The sequence below is a fragment of the Pogoniulus pusillus genome, chromosome 21 (genome assembly GCF_015220805.1).
Source record: "Pogoniulus pusillus isolate bPogPus1 chromosome 21, bPogPus1.pri, whole genome shotgun sequence".
NCBI lineage: Eukaryota > Metazoa > Chordata > Aves > Piciformes > Lybiidae > Pogoniulus > Pogoniulus pusillus.
This window is the reverse complement of record NC_087284.1, coordinates 8715522-8730966: the sequence shown is the minus strand read 5'-3', so window position 1 is coordinate 8730966 and position 15445 is coordinate 8715522. Positions and strand designations below refer to the sequence as shown.

At 44.3% G+C, this 15445-nt stretch overlaps 2 protein-coding genes across 4 annotated transcripts in view; both read right to left on the bottom strand.

The window, feature by feature from the left end:
- The window catches only part of TNFRSF11A (TNF receptor superfamily member 11a), a 36356-nt gene extending 31585 nt beyond the window's left edge, over positions 1-4771 (bottom strand). The window contains exon 1 of the mRNA XM_064160846.1: positions 4397-4771. Within this exon, the coding sequence (XP_064016916.1) occupies positions 4397-4456 (60 nt within the window). The 5' untranslated portion in view covers positions 4457-4771. The remainder of the gene's footprint in view (positions 1-4396) is intronic.
- Positions 4772-11723: 6952 nt separating this feature from the next.
- RELCH (RAB11 binding and LisH domain, coiled-coil and HEAT repeat containing) overlaps positions 11724-15445 on the bottom strand; it is an 80779-nt gene continuing 77057 nt past the window's right edge. For all 3 annotated transcript variants that reach the window (XM_064160845.1, XM_064160843.1, XM_064160844.1), the window contains 2 exons: positions 14398-14468; positions 11724-13647 (listed from right to left, as the gene is read on the bottom strand). In XM_064160845.1, the coding sequence (XP_064016915.1) occupies positions 13527-13647; positions 14398-14468 (192 nt within the window). In that variant the 3' untranslated portion in view covers positions 11724-13526. The remainder of the gene's footprint in view (positions 13648-14397; positions 14469-15445) is intronic.

Here is a 15445-nt window from a genome sequence, read left to right as displayed (position 1 = left end):
GACAGACTAAGAAGAGTTGGGATTGTTCAGTGTGGAAAAGAGAAGGCTCCAGGAGACCTTACTGTGGCCTTCCAGTATCCAAAGGAGGCCTACAGGAAAGATGGGGAGGGACTTTTTAGGCTGTCAGGTAGTGAAGTGATAGGCCTAGGGGGAATAGAGCAAAACTAGAAGTGGGTAGATTTAGATTGGATGTTGGGAGGAAGTTCTTCACCATGAGAGTGGTGAGACACTGGAACAGGTTGCCCAGGGAGCTGGTGGAAGCCCCATTCCTGGATGTTTTTAAGCCCAGGCTGGATGTGGCTCTGATCAGCCTGATGTAGTGTGAGGTGTCCTTGTCCATGTCAGGGGACTTGAAACTACATGATCCTTGAGGTCCCTTCCAGCCCTGACAGTTGTATGATTCTATGATGCATCCATTTTACCATCTGCATCAGTTCCTGATGAGTGATAAAATTACATCCCACTTTTCTGATCTTGAAGGTGCTTGGGATGCCAGGAACAGGTAATAGAAACATATCCTGAGGACCACAGTTAATCCCTCTGCCTGACCTGCCTTTCTGTTCTTTTTCCTTCTGGCACAGTATGAAGAAGCCCTGTGCCATAAATGATGCCAATCAGTACCCTTGAGATGGCTATGAAGCTTTGAATTCTACAGGCTTGTGAAATGTGGTGCAGACTTGTTTTGGTCCCATTTGTGGGAAAGAAGAAATTACATCAGGGAGATAATGCTTGACAGGAAAAGAGAAGTGGTAGAGGCTTTTTAAATTGTGGATTGATTCAGTTTTAAATGCATTATATGTGCTTTATAAGGGATGATGGAAGATTTTCACATGTTGTGGGGGAAAGAGCAAAGCAATGAACAACTTGCCAGTACTCACAGGAGAACCATTCCTGTGAAGACATTTGTCAAATGAACTAATTGAAATAGAGTCACTCTGAAGTCCACACTGGTAACAAAGGAATAAATCCAGGAGTTTAGATTAGAGAATCACAGAGTTAACAAGGTTGGAAAAGACCTTTGAGATCACTGAGGCCAGCCTATCACTTAACATCTTCTAAATGACTAAACCATAGTACTAACTGCCTCATCCAGTCTTCTTTAAACAATTCCAGGGATGGTGACTCCACCACCTCCCTGGGCAGCCCATTCCAATGGCCAAAAAATAGATATTATAGAAGTTTTGTTCTGCTGTGTGATTCCTTGGGCCTTGATCACAGCAGGAATGCTGGATCAGGAAAGCCCATGAAATAACACAGCATGGGCATCTTTATGCTCTTCTTTTCCCTTTATCATAATGACACTAAGATCTTTGGGCAACCTTTTTCTGTATTGCATAGAACTCCTGAGGTTTGCAGAGAGCAAGATTTCCTTATAAAGTAAATATTACAGAGTAGTGCAAGAACACATCCCAGAGTCTTTTGCATCAAACCAAGCAACTGGTTTACAGCATATTTGCAAACACGTTCTCCCAGGCCTTAACTCCCATCTGATAGAAGCAGTTGTGCTCTCTGCCAGAGTTAAGCACAGAACCAGATCTAACTACTCTGTACAAAGAAGCTGAGCACATCACATCTCAGGAAGCAAAACACTCCATCTTCTGGCAGGCACCCAAAATGAATACCTTGGAAATATATAAAAATATCTGAGGAGTGGGTGTCAAGTGGATGGGGCCAATCTCTTTTTGCTGGTCAGCAGCAAAACGCCAAGGAGCAATGGCTACAAACTGGAACAGAGAATTTTTCACCTCAGCATGAGGAGAAACTTTACAGCGAGGGTGACAAAGAACTGGAACAGGCTGCCCAGAAAGGTTGTGGAGTCTCCTTCTCTGGAGACTTTCAAAACCCACCTGGATGCGTTCCTGTGAGAACTACCCTAGGGGATCCTGCCTTGGCAGGGAGGTTGGACTTGATGACCTCTGGAGGTCCCTTCCCACCTCTAAAGTGCTGTGATTCTGTGAAAGGTCACCCTGTGGCTGAAACACAAGACAAGGAGGGCTGGGCTCTGCTCCCAGAAGTTCTGCTCCATACTTGGTATGTGACCTAGAGCAAGTCACGAATTTTCTGTTCCTGTTTCCTCGCTGGTGAAAATGATGATGATGACCATGCCTACTCTCAGCAGAATTACAAGTGCTCATTAAATTGCATTTCCAACTGTTTCTCATTCTTTGCAGCAAATACCACTGCCTTACCACTGCTCCACCATATTACCCACTCTAACACAAGTGCCACAGACAAACTTCAGCCCTGCTATGTTCATTCTCACAATTTGTTCCATCAGAAAATACAGCCCTTTAAGAAACTATTGTTCAAATCAGCCAGGCAAAGGAGAACCTGAAAGGCTGTCTAGGAGCAGCATCTCTCCATGCTTGCTTTCACATTCATGACTTGCAGCTTCTGCTTACTGTTGCAGACAGGATTTAGATTAACAAGGTTTCTGACAAAGTGTGGCTTAGTCTATGTAAACTGACATGACAACTTTCCTAGAGCCCCCCACTCTTCATACTGCTACTTGCACAAAGCATTGACTATGGAAAGTTGCAGCATGTGCAAGCACTTAAGAGACTCAGAATTGAGCACGTGTTGAATGAAGTGGAAAGATTTTAACATCAAATAAGTACAAGTTCCCCGTTTTTGTGTCCTCTGAAAGGCTCTGATTTCAGAGGTGAGAAATAATGAGGAGTATCTCTACAACAGGGTGGGCGAAACGCTGGGAGCTATAGAAACTTGCATTTCCAAGGTTTGTTCAAGAGTTGAGCAGGTTCCAAGCAATGAGGAGATTCCAAGAGTAACAGCTGCCCCAAACGGCTCCAGAAGGAGGAAAATCTGTAATGGCTAGCAAGCTGAAGCAAAGGTACAAAGGACACTGAGGTCTCCTTATCAGGCTGTACTTGACCACATTCCTGAACATCAGGACAGAAAAAAACCCAGAGAGATACACAGGACACTGATGAATGGGACAAAGCACCTGAAAGCTGTGATGTAAAAATCACTACGGAAAGCAGCGATTTAAGGGAAGCTTAAGAAGCAAGACTGGACAGAATGAAACATGTGTTTTACGGGGAGGGGGGGAGGTTCGTGTGGTTTTAGGCAACATATTTAGGATCAGAGATTCAGAGGAAAGGCTGTCAGGACTATGCGGTCAGACATTAAATTGTAAGCTGTAGACAGCAGAGGGTTTTTTGTTTTGGGTTGTCATTTTTTTTCTTGAAGCTGCACCTTGCTCTCAGGGAACCCAGCCATGGCCAAGTCACAACACTGCGTTGAGGGAAGTGCTTAAAACGACACAAGTAGTGAAGAATAACAAGAGACAGAGAAATAGTAGGAGTTCGAATGAAAGAAATACAAACAGGAGCAAGGCTGCCAAGCATCCATGAAGGAAATTAAGTGCCTGTAGCGTGCGACTTGGAAACGGCCTGCAAGTCTGTGAGGGTTTAAATAACCCGAAAGGAAAGAATTTTTAAGCTGTGCAATTAGAAAAAGCAAAGCAAGGCTGAGAAAATTTAAACCACTGCAAGAAACCCCACGGGTGTCGCTCATGGATGCCTCAGCAAGAGCTGACTGCAGAAAATGGTCTTTCTGAAAGCAGGGGAACACCACCAACAGTCTCAGCCATAAAACATGCTGACCATTAGCCACCTGGCATTGCATGAAGCTGCCGAAACAGTATGCTCTGTTTGTAAACAACCACGAAGCCAAACCTAGCTCAGAACTTTACCCTGAAAGGGCTGCGGGATTGGGGTTTGGTCTCCAGCTCTGACATGAGCAACACGCGAAGCTCCCTGCAAGTCAGGTAGTTGGGCTGGGCCTCAGCTTTCCACCTGTGGAGCCATCCCAGCTCCTGGGGCTGCCAGGTGTCACCTACATTCCGGGTGGCGAGGGGAGGCAGAGCCCTTCGGGAGAAGCTGAACTCCGCAGCCGAGCTGCGCGGGTCGCCGGCGCTCATCCTGCACCTGAGGGACAAGTGTGCCCACGTTTCCCTGAATGAATCTGTTCAGCAGGGTGGAGTCTGCCGTATTTTCATTCTACATGCAAATTATATCCCTCAGCAACCTCACTGTAAATATTTTCTGGTTTCTCACACCCTGCCTTGGGCAGCAGCAGGCTGTTTTCTCTGCAGATTCTCTGGCTCCTCTCGGAACTATTTTGATTTTAAAGAATCGAGAGACCTTTGTGAGAGAGGACGAGTTGCAGGAGAGAAAAAAAACAAAACCAAAACCTAAACAGAGAGAAAAGAAGACAGGCGAAGCCGTTCTGCTCAGCCCCGCTCTGGAGCGCTGTTATCGCGGCCCCGACTTCATCGCCTCCTCCGAGCGACGGTCGAAGAAGCCAACCTGCGGGGCTAGATGTGACACCCTCCTTCCCCTGCTCCGGCTCAGCCCTGGCAGCGCAGCCTTACCTGTTTGCCAGCCGCAGCGAGGCAAAGGAAAAGGAGCCAGCAGCCTGACGGGACGAGCATGGCTGGCGTCCGGCTCTGCCTTCTCCCGTGGCTCCTTTTCCTGCCACCGAAGGGAAACTAGATCCTTCCAGCCAAGCCCCTGCACCCCGGCGGCACAGCGAGGCACATTTGACCTAGCTACTTCTCTTTCTTCTTTTCCTTCCTCTCAGCTACACGAGGGGAGAAGAGAGGAGATCACAGGGGGAAAAAAAACCAAAAACAAAACCAAACACAACGCGAAAAAAAAAAGAAACGCCCTGCGCCGGGCTGCAGTTCCCACAGCATTTCCTCAGACTGCACATGCAGACAGACCTTTTTTTTTCCACCTCCCCCCCCCTCGTCCCTCCCTTTCCTTTCTCCACCCCCTTTTACAAGAAGTTAGTCACCATACCCATGTTCCTCCTCCCGCCGCCGGAGACTGCCTTCCCGCTCATAGAGTCCTACAGTCTTAGAACGGTTCTGGCTGGAAGGGACCTCCAAAGGTCATGCAGCGCAACCCCCGCTGCAGTCAGCAGGGACATCCTCAACTAGCCGAGGCTGCCCAGAGCCACGTCGAGCCTCGCTTTGAGGGGCATCTATCCACCTGCCTCCCACCCTCTTCACATTCCCTTCCCAGCCCTCTTCCCTAGCGCCGTCCTTTGCCATGCATTTGCTCTTATAGTTACTGCCGCCTTCTCACCTCTAGATACTGCCTTACGCTGTTAGAGAACATTTTGGCCTCAGCCATGCCTCAAACGGCCTCCCACTTAGCTCTCTGATCTGCCCTGGTGCAACCAGCCTTCTGCCCTCAGCACTGCAGAAAGCCCACCCCATCACCCATCCCATCTCTGCTCCCAGGCAGCAGATCTGCAGGCACAGTTCAAGATCTCGCCCCAGGACTTTGCTATGGCTGATGGCAGAAGCTGATAGGTGGGACTGCTGCCAGGGGGAAAAAAAGCAGAAGATGTGCATTAAAAGCTCTCGTAAAACACTCCACACCATGCACGGTGTCAGTACCTGTGACCCAATTTGGGACAGTGCAAAGTGGCCTCTTGCACCCCCAAAACAGACTCCTTGCCAACACCAACAACTCATCAGCAATCACCTTGTCTGGCTCAAGAGTGGCTGCAGCTGGCAATGTTCTCAGTTTCACAGTGGGCAGGACAGAGCAGTGCCTCTCAGCAGCACCAATTCACAGGAGCAGACCAGACCATGCCATTACACCATCTTCTCTGCCTCCTCGTGCTCACATGCTGTGTGCAATAAACTGGGAGCTGGCCTCTGACTTGAGTAAATAAGGAAGTTATTCTTTCACTTAGGAATTCAGATTTAGGCCCTTGACCAGGAAAACAAAATAAAAGATTATTTAGAAATTACTCTATGTTTGCAACTAAATAAATGTAAATGCAAAAGATGAAAGGGTATAAAAAGTCCCCACCCTTTACACAGCCTCAGGCTGTGCCAGGGGAGATTAGGCTCGAGGTGGGGAGAAAGTTCTTCACTGAGAGAGTCATTGGACACTGGAATGGGCTGCCTGGGGAGGTGGTGGAGTCGCCGTCCCTGGAGCTGTTCAAGGCAAGGTTGGACGTGGCACTTGGTGCCATGGTCTAGCCTTGAGCCCTGTGGTAAAGGGTTGGACTTGATGATCTGTGAGGTCTCTTCCAATCCTAATAATACTGTGATACTGTGTGACTTCTGCTCAGAAGAGCAATTCTCAGAGCCAGGGAGCACTTGGGACAGAAAGAGCTGCCAGGTTTCTCTCCCGTAGTTAGTGTGGGGGCCCTGACTGCATTGCAACATGATGCTCCAGCTGTTACGTAGTTTCCAGGGGCCATAAACCCCTATCTTTGAAATCTTCCTAAAGTTCCTTTTAGCACTGTGCTGGTTTTGCTCAGATAGAGCTAATTTTCTCCACAGTAGCTAGCACGGGGCTATGTTTTGGATGTGTGCTGAGAACAGCGTGGATAATACAAGGTGTTTTCGTTATTGCCAAGCAGAGCTTACACAAAATCAGGGCCTTTTCTGCTTCTCACACCATGCCATCAGAGAGAAGGCTTGGGGTGTACAAGAAAATGGGAGGAGACACAGTGGGGACAGCTGACCCCAACTGACCAAAGGGATATATCCATACCATATGATGTCAGCATACCATAGAAAGCTGTGGGAGGAAGGAGAAAGGGACTTACAGCGTTTGTCTTCTCAAGTAATGTTATGCATGTTGAGCTCCTGATTTCTGGTGGCCAAGAAGGCCAGTGCCATTCTGGGGTGTATTAGAAAAGCTGTGATTAGAAGGTTGAGAGAGGTTCTCCTCCCTCTCTGTTCTGCCCTGGTGAGGACTCATTTGGAATATTGTGTCCAGTTCTGGGCCCCTCAGTTCAGAAAGAACATCAGGGAAATGCTTGAGAGAGTCCAGTGCGGAGCCACAAAGATGATTAAGGCAATGGAACATTTCTCTTATGAGGAGAGACTAAGGGAGCTGGGGCTGTGCTGTTCAGAGCAGACCGAGGAGTGACCTGTTCAGCTCAGAGGAGCTTAAGACATTTCAGTATTTCCTGTTTAGCTCCATTACTTTTGTGTTCTTATTCCTGATTCTTGAAGCATTTATTCTTCAGGCTGAAATTTCTCTCATCTTCTGCCACTGTGTGAAAAGAGCCTCTTTTTAGAAACTCAACACATTTTCTTCCAAGTTAGATTTGGGGTTTCTGAGCCCAAACCCACAGAAGCCACTAGTGGGTGCTTTATAGTTTTAATTATGCATTGCAGTAGATTGTTAGAAACTGGAATGGGAATGCCTGAAAATATGAACAAGGGAATGTATAGGACAAAATGCTGCCCATGCTCTTGTACTGGTCATGTGCATCATTTCAGATTGGATGTTAGGAAGAAGTGCTTCACCATGAGGGTGGTGAGACACTGGAATGGGTTGCCCAGGCAGCTGGTGGAAGCTCCATCCCTGGAACTTTCTAAGGCCAGGCTGCATGGGGCTCTGAGCAGCCTGATCTAGTGTGAGGTGTCCCTGCCCATGGCAGGGGGGCTGGAGCTAGGTGATCCTTGAGGTGCTTTCCAGCCCTGAAAATTCTATGATTCTATGATCACTCTATGTAGTACAATGAAAAACTAAAACTTCATGCCCAAAATGGCTTGTCAACTTTTTATTTTATATAGAATCCTAGAATCAACCAGGTTGGAAAAGAAGACATTATTGTTGTTATTATTAACATTTAATTAAATAAATTAAAATTATTTAATTAAATAACATTAAGATGATTAATAACTACTACAACAGTGACAAGGATGATGATGATATTAACATTAACAACAACAATAATACACACTAGGCTTTGCTACCTTTGGGATCCTACAAGGCACATGCTACAGCTGCTGTGACTTTAGTGGGACTCCATCATACTACCTCCACCTCAGCTGCAAATGAAGCTATCCCTTTCTGGGGAACAGGAAAAGAAATCTCCAATAAAGTGTAAGGCAAAGAGCAACAGCACAGGACCTCAAACAAGGTCATTCTGGGCCCTAGCAAGGAGTGTGGGCAATGCCAGTGCTGCGAAGGGAGCCAGACAGACTACCAGTGTGGTGCTGGCCCTTGACACCCACTTGTGAGTCACCTTTCCAAGTTGCTGACTGAGACAGTAGAACTAAGTGGACTGACCTGTTGGAAGGCAGTGAAGGGGAAAAGGATCTGGGACTCCTAGTGGATGGGAGGTTGACCACAAGCCAGCAATGTGCTGTTATGGCCAGGAGGGTGTATCAAAAAGGTTGTAGGTTGAGAGAGGTTCTCCTCCCCCTCTACTCTGCCCTGGTGAGGCCATATCTGGGGTACTGTGTCCAGTTCTGGGCCCCTGACATTTTGTGATTCTGTGAACTACTCATGCTCCAAATTTCTAGAGACTTGAAATCTTTGGGCTGAAGAAGCTTTTTCACTACATTGGAAGCACAACAGAAGCTCAAGTTCAGTATGAAGTGCAGGTATCACCAAAGAAACAGGCTACTTACCACTAACTTGCCTGTGTGTTACACATTCACAGTGGTTTGAAACATGCTGATATTCCCCACTATGGGAAATGATGAATTCAGGATGTTCTGGCTGCAGGGCATAACCACCCTGGACAGGGATTCTGGGGCTCTCTCTTGCTTTCCAGGTCTCTAGCACGCAGCTGCTTGTTTTTGGGACTCTGGATGGTATCTTCCCTTTCCCTTTCTTTCTGTTTCTAATGTATACTGATGCAATCTGATGCTTTTGCACTGGAGGAGTAAAATATTCAGTGTAAATTAACTAAGAAAACTCTCCCAGACTTTTTTTTTTTCCTCCCTGTCTTATCTCTTGGTAAGAGGGGAGGGAGAAGGTGGAAGGGGAAAGGGAGGAGGCACACTAAAACCATAACAAAACTATACAAAAGCAGAATCCCTTCTTACAACCTACCTGTAAGAAACCTGGCCAGCATGAAACCTAAAGGCAGAACACTTTAGAAACAGCTCTGCTGGAAAATAGTCACTCATTGGTGGTTACTCATTCAAGATTAGTTAACACATGATGTGCTAGCATACAGTATTAAAATCCAGGACTTGATTAGCCTGCTCATTCAACACCACTTCTCATTGTCGATCCCTTTTACAACCTAAAGCAAATTAGCTAATGATCTGCCTATGCTTGCTACAAATGTTAGCCAGGTGCACTCACTAAATCATCCAACCGGTTTCCTTGAACTCTTGTTGCCTGGCACCATCCTGCAATCCTGTGAGTCAAGAGCATTTACAGCTGATGCAAGATTCTGCCCTGGATCAATGCCATGCCAATCAGTGTCTTTTTACCAGCATGTAAATGATTTTCTACCTTGTGAAGCTTTGCTGCTATTTCATGGTTACTTAACCATCAACAATAGTAATTTTCACACGGGAAATTACTTAAAACGTGTGGAATGGTTGATAATCACCTTCACAAACTGTACTGCAATGTAGAGCCGTTTAGTCCTGGAACAACAACAACAAAAAAAAAGCCATTAACACTGTCACAACACAAAACAAAAATATTCCACACTTCTATTTTTTCTGCACCATTTTCACAGAATCACAGAATTGTCCGGGCTGGAAGGGACCTCAAGGATCATCTAGCTCCAACCCCCTGCCATGGGCAGGGACACCTCACACTAGACCATGTTGCCCAGAGACACATCCAGCCTGGCCTTAAAAGCATCCAGGCATGGGCATTCCACCACCTCCCTGGACAATGTGTTCTAGTGTCTCACCACCCTTATGGTGAAGAACTTCCTCCTAACATCCAATCTGAATCTATACACTTCTGGTTTTGCTCCATTCCCCCTAGGCTTATCACTACCTGACACCCTTAAAAGTCCCTCCCCAGCTTTCCTGTAAGCCTCTTTCAGATACTGGAAGGCCACAATAAGGTCTCCTTGGAGCTTTCTCTTCTCCAAACTGAACACCTAAACTGAATCACCCAAACTGAGTCACCATCCATGCATAGCAATGAATTCCTACTACATATTACAAAACCTTCTTGTTCTCACAACAGATCTTTCCATGAATGATTTTTATCTTGCAGTCTTCCCATCTTAATTTGCAAGCATCACCTTCCTCATTTTCTCTAGCCAAACCTGCTTTGGAGGTGTTTAAAAGCTGTGTAGATGTGGTGCTTAGGGATATGGTTAAACACCACACTTGGTGGAGTTCAAGAATGGTTTGACATGATGATCTTAAAGGTCTTTGCTGTGATTCTGTGGTTATTAAAGAAAAATAAACTGAACATAAATCCAAAACATAAACAACTTGAAGACTTGAAGCTTTGCATGCTTTTCCACCCAACTTTCTTCTTCTCATGAAGCATTTTCACCCCAAAGGTTTACTTGTTTGTATAGCAACAGCAGGGGGGGAAAAAAGTTAATTTAAAATATTCTTGGTAATTCTTTGCTAGTTTTTCTTTCTGTGCTGGGTTCAGGTACAATAGGGCTGTTCACATGTTTTTTCCCTTCACAAGAAGCTGAGAAGAATCACAGAATGTTAGGAGTTGGAAGTGACCTCAAAAAATCATGTACTCCAACCTCCCAACTAGAGCCAAGCCAGCCAGCCAATGGGTATTTGATACCATACTGATACCATGCCCACTATATATAAGGGAAGGGCTAGCCAAGGGCAAAGGTGGGTGCCTTGAGCAGGTGACTGTGGTGTGGTGATGGTGGGGGCAGGCCAGGCCAGTGTGGTCTGTGCTGCTTTTTGTATCACTCACTTTAGAGACTATTTAATCAGTATTTATTCTTCCTAATGGCCTTTATCCCTTTGTACTGTTTTGTTGAACTCTTACCTCAACTCAGTTTTTGCTTTTTTCTTGCCATTTTCCTTCCTTTCCCACCAAGGGGGAGAAGTGGGGGAGAGAGCAGTGCTGAGAGCAGCTGCGTGGGGCTGGGTTGTTGGCTGGACCCGAACCACACCACCTTCCATCTCCTGAATGCTTCGTGCCACAGCTGGAAATCAAAAAAAGCAAAACAACCCCAGACAGAACAATTTGAAAAACTTCAATCTCAAAAATTCATCAACATTTGGTAAGCAAGGAAAACCTTAAAAACCCTCCTGCAACTGACAGAGACCTGAAATTTAAGAGACAAAATTTCTGAACACAGGATACTCCCTTAAGAGTTGTTGCCTGTAGATATATTTTTTTTCACCTCAGAAGTTACCATGACAAGGGTCTCAAAGTCCTCCTTGGATCAACTGGTATGAAGTAAAATGCTGGCTAAACATTGTGAGGAGCTTGAGAGACTGAACCTAGCTGGGCAAAGATGCTACATTTATACTAACTAGAGGCTCATCCCACAGTCATCCAGTTAAATTGCTGTCAGAGATGTTTGACTTGTGACAATTAGCAGATTTCCAAGCACTGGCTGAAGTTCAGTGTGGGTTAGGAGCCACTTTCACAGGCAGCTGCCCTGCTTTGGCAAGCAGGAGTTTAACCATAAACAAGTCATTTTGGTCTCATGACTACAGAGCTATCTCTACAACTACTGGAACAGAGACATAGGAAAAAAGTAAATTAAAACAAACCTGTGGCATGGGAAAGAAAGAGACTCTGCATGAAAATGCCAATAAAAGCCACATGACTAGAAGCCAGAGCAAAACAGGCACACTGAGATGGGAAATTTAACAACTTCAATCTACCATCTGCTATGTGGGGAAAAAAAGAAGTTAAGGCTAAAGAATTTCTGTGCATTAGACCTCTCCCCTGTAAGGGCTGGCTTGATGGGATAATCTCTTCTGGAGAAGAGCATAAGTAACGAGACAAGGCAGGTATAGAAAACATTTTATTGACAACGGAACAATAGAGAGGAATGTCACCACTTCCCATTCCTCAGGAATGTCTCCAGGAATTTCACAGTCAGTCTGCTAAAAGTATACTTTCATGGCAACAAGCAAAAGGAAGGCATGGAGCTGGCTGTAATCTCAAGAAAAATATTTCATCAGTGCAGTGTAAAGGGACTGACAGTGCAGGTGTGCAGCAGGCGCTGTCACAACACAAACGTGGCAGGCAACTGTATATGCAGAGCCGACAGGCAGAGACATGAAGCAGGTAGTCTCAAATCATCTCCATTATTTCCATCTAAGGACAACACCCAAAGCGCTACTCCACCCCTATTCTCTTTCAGAATTCTTTCTTCCCTAACTCTTGTCGATTCCCTTGTCCTCAGAGATGTTAATGACACCTGAATGGTACCACCTCAGAGAATGCCTGAGCTTTTATATTTTGCTACCTCATACCAGTTCATGCATGCACTTGAGTTTACTTTAGGAAGCTTACATTGACTTTAAGAAGAGGGGGAAAAAAGTGCTGCACATGAATAAAAGGATTTAGTTGTTAATGCTTCCTTGCTAACAAAAATAATTGCTAATTGTTTGAGATACTCCTTGTAAGCAGCCCACCTAAACAAACTGCAGGTTGAACCCTTTTAACACCTTTTCAAATACTCTGAAATGAGGTTTGAGCCCAGACTCAATCTAAACAGCAAAACAGATTAATTTTAGCTTTCATCTTAATACCTTCTCAAACACTCTGAAATGAAATTTGAGCCCAAATTAAATTGAAACCGCAAAACAGCTTCATTTCAGCTTTCACAGTACACAGAACTGCATGCTGACTGCAAGATGAAAGCACTCTTTCTCCTGCATAGGTTTCCTCTGCCTGCAGAACTGTACTGAGACCCCTGTATAGTAGCTTATACATTTGTCCACACTAAGTAATTTATTATGTTTTTTCTTTACTTAGTGGATGTGCCTCTGGATGTGTGTAGAATGCTTGGTAAAGTGCTTCAAAACAGAACAGAACAAAAACATCCCTCAAACAAAAAACAACAACAACAACAAAACCCTCAAACAACCCCCCTACCCACAACAGATGTGAGAATTTTATCTGAAGGACTTTGTACAGCATTTACAATGTCAGCATAAAGCATCTGAAACATGAGCATTTCCTGCAGACTGATACAGTGCAACCAGTCTCATACATTAGATAACCGCAATTCCTCTGGATTCAAGACGCACAATGCTTATAAAAACAAGCCTAGAAGCACAGACAAATGCTGGTGGCTCTTCCTCCTCTTTTTAGAAACATAATAAAAAAATCTGCATTACTCTTTCATAATTTAAATACATAAGGAATCTCCACTTTTATTACCTCATGACAATGACTTCAAATTTACATTATTTTAAGTACCGTCATAATAGCTCCATGTATAATACAGATATTTGCTGATATCCTGTCAGGAAATTAAAACAAAAAAGAGAAACCAAACCAACCAATCCTTCCACTATATATATATATATATTTATATGTTTAAAAAAATGATGCTGGAAAGACAAGAACACAGACCAGGGACTTGGTACAGACTATGATTTCAGTTTCATACCACCCACAGTTAACCCAAAAGGAACAGATACACAGCGATATTCAAAAGCAGTGCAAATATCTTTGGAGGTTAGAATCGAATTATACTACAAGAACGTAAGACAGAAGAAATTAAAAGGCAAGTAATTCAAGTACAGGAACCAGTCTCTGTGAGGTCCACCTTAGTGTTAGCTGCAAGTTCCTTCCCCTGTCTTACTTCTTCCTCTGAAAGACATTAGCCAGCATTGCACCTGATGTAGTCAGCTGGCCCATTTTGTTCAAGAACTTGGTCTTCGTGTCTTCACTCACCAGGCTTGCTGCAATCGATATGGAGCTGGGAAAGGAGAGCATTTAGTGACCAGGCTGTGATGAAATGAGAGCACCCTGCTGCTGTTTATTGAGCAACCAAATGACCTTTGCATTTTTGAAGCTTCAAGGTGTCAGAGTTTAGGGCTAGTGCCCTAATCTAGTGTCTGAATTGTAAATAAGAATAAGTTTGTCCAGAGGATTCCAGTTTAAAGGATAAACAAGTTTGGGAATTGGACATAGAATAATAAGAGAAGTTTATCTAATTACATTGGACTGTATTCATATAGGTAGATCAGTTTTTGCACCAGAGGAAGTCTTGTGTGCACTAACCACATGTAAGCAAAGACAGCAGTCCCCAGGCTGCTGTGGTCATTACCAGGAGCCTGCAGGGCCAACCCTTCGAAAGAGGGTTGAAAGTACATGCCACATGCATTGCTCTAAGCACTTAAGGCAAGCACTTCCTGCTTTCTCAGATTCAGGTCAGAAATTCACTTACTGCTTTAAAATAGATAAAAAATTAAGAACAAAGTATCATAGGAAAACAAGAATATCATCACTATGGTGGAAACAAAACCATGTTGTCTTGTGATAATTTTATACAAGAGAAGGCAACAACCACAAACTGAATTAAAGGCACAAATCCTAAATTCTGCTTCCAGACACAGAATATGTCTGTGTGGCATTTCTGGTTACAAGCCTTGGACACTGTTCTGGAATACACTCTGCAGAACATCACTCTGGAGGCACAGGAGAAAAAGAGAAGTGGAAGTCTTACCCCTGTGGTTCTTGGACGGTCCTGTTTTCAACTTTCTGTTCACACTCTTTTATCATGGAGCTTAAAATAACCTAAGCCAGGTAAGGAAGAGACATACATGACAGTTTTTCTTTTACATTAAGACTTTGTATGAAATCTGCTCCACAACTCATTCTGACATTAGCAGAACTGTTTAAAAACTTTCCCTGTTGCTTTTCAAATGCATTTAAATTCTCACTATCTGATAAAGCCTTCTGGCTACAAACATCAAAACCATTCAAAGGATGAAAATGTTTCTGGAACTGCCACAAGAAGTCCAAGACTCCTTCCTGCTTTCCCTGGCTTCTTTAAATAGAGCTAAAGCAAAACTCACTTCTGGATCTTCCCTTCTTCAAATAGTACTTTTATGTCCTAGCGTTTAACTTTGACATATATTCACCTGCTCTCTGTTTTCCTTCAGAAAATTTTCAAGTACCTTTTAATATCTGTGCAACATGATGCACCAAAAAAAACAAGGAAAGAAAAGAGTGTGCTGGCATCCCAAGACAATATCCCCACGGAAAGGAAGAGCTACAGCAAACTTGGTGTCATTTCACTGGTGTCTACCAGCATTTCTAGAGAATCAAAGCTTCTGGGTTTTTAAAATGCCTTTGCTTTCAAGGAATCACAGAATTCCTTAGATTGGAAAAGACCTTCAAGATCATCAAGTCCAATCATTAGTTTCACACTGACAAGTCCTTCACTAAACCAAATCCCTCAGCATAACATCTAATCACTATGAATTGCTATGCTTGGAAAGGACCACCAGGATCATCTAGTCCAACCTTCATCCCAGCATCCTTCATCACTAGACCATAGCCTCAAGAGCCACACCCACTCTTTCCCCCTTTCCTTTCCCCCTTTCTTTTTCCTTCGCTTTTGCCCTTTACTCCTTTGCATTTTCCTTTTCCTCCTTTGCTTTTTCTTTTCCTTTCTTCCTTACATTTTTTTCCTTACCTTTTACTTCTTCAATTTGAGATATTTTTTTTTCTTTAGCAATTGTAGTGTTAAACGTCTGTGTAGAACATTT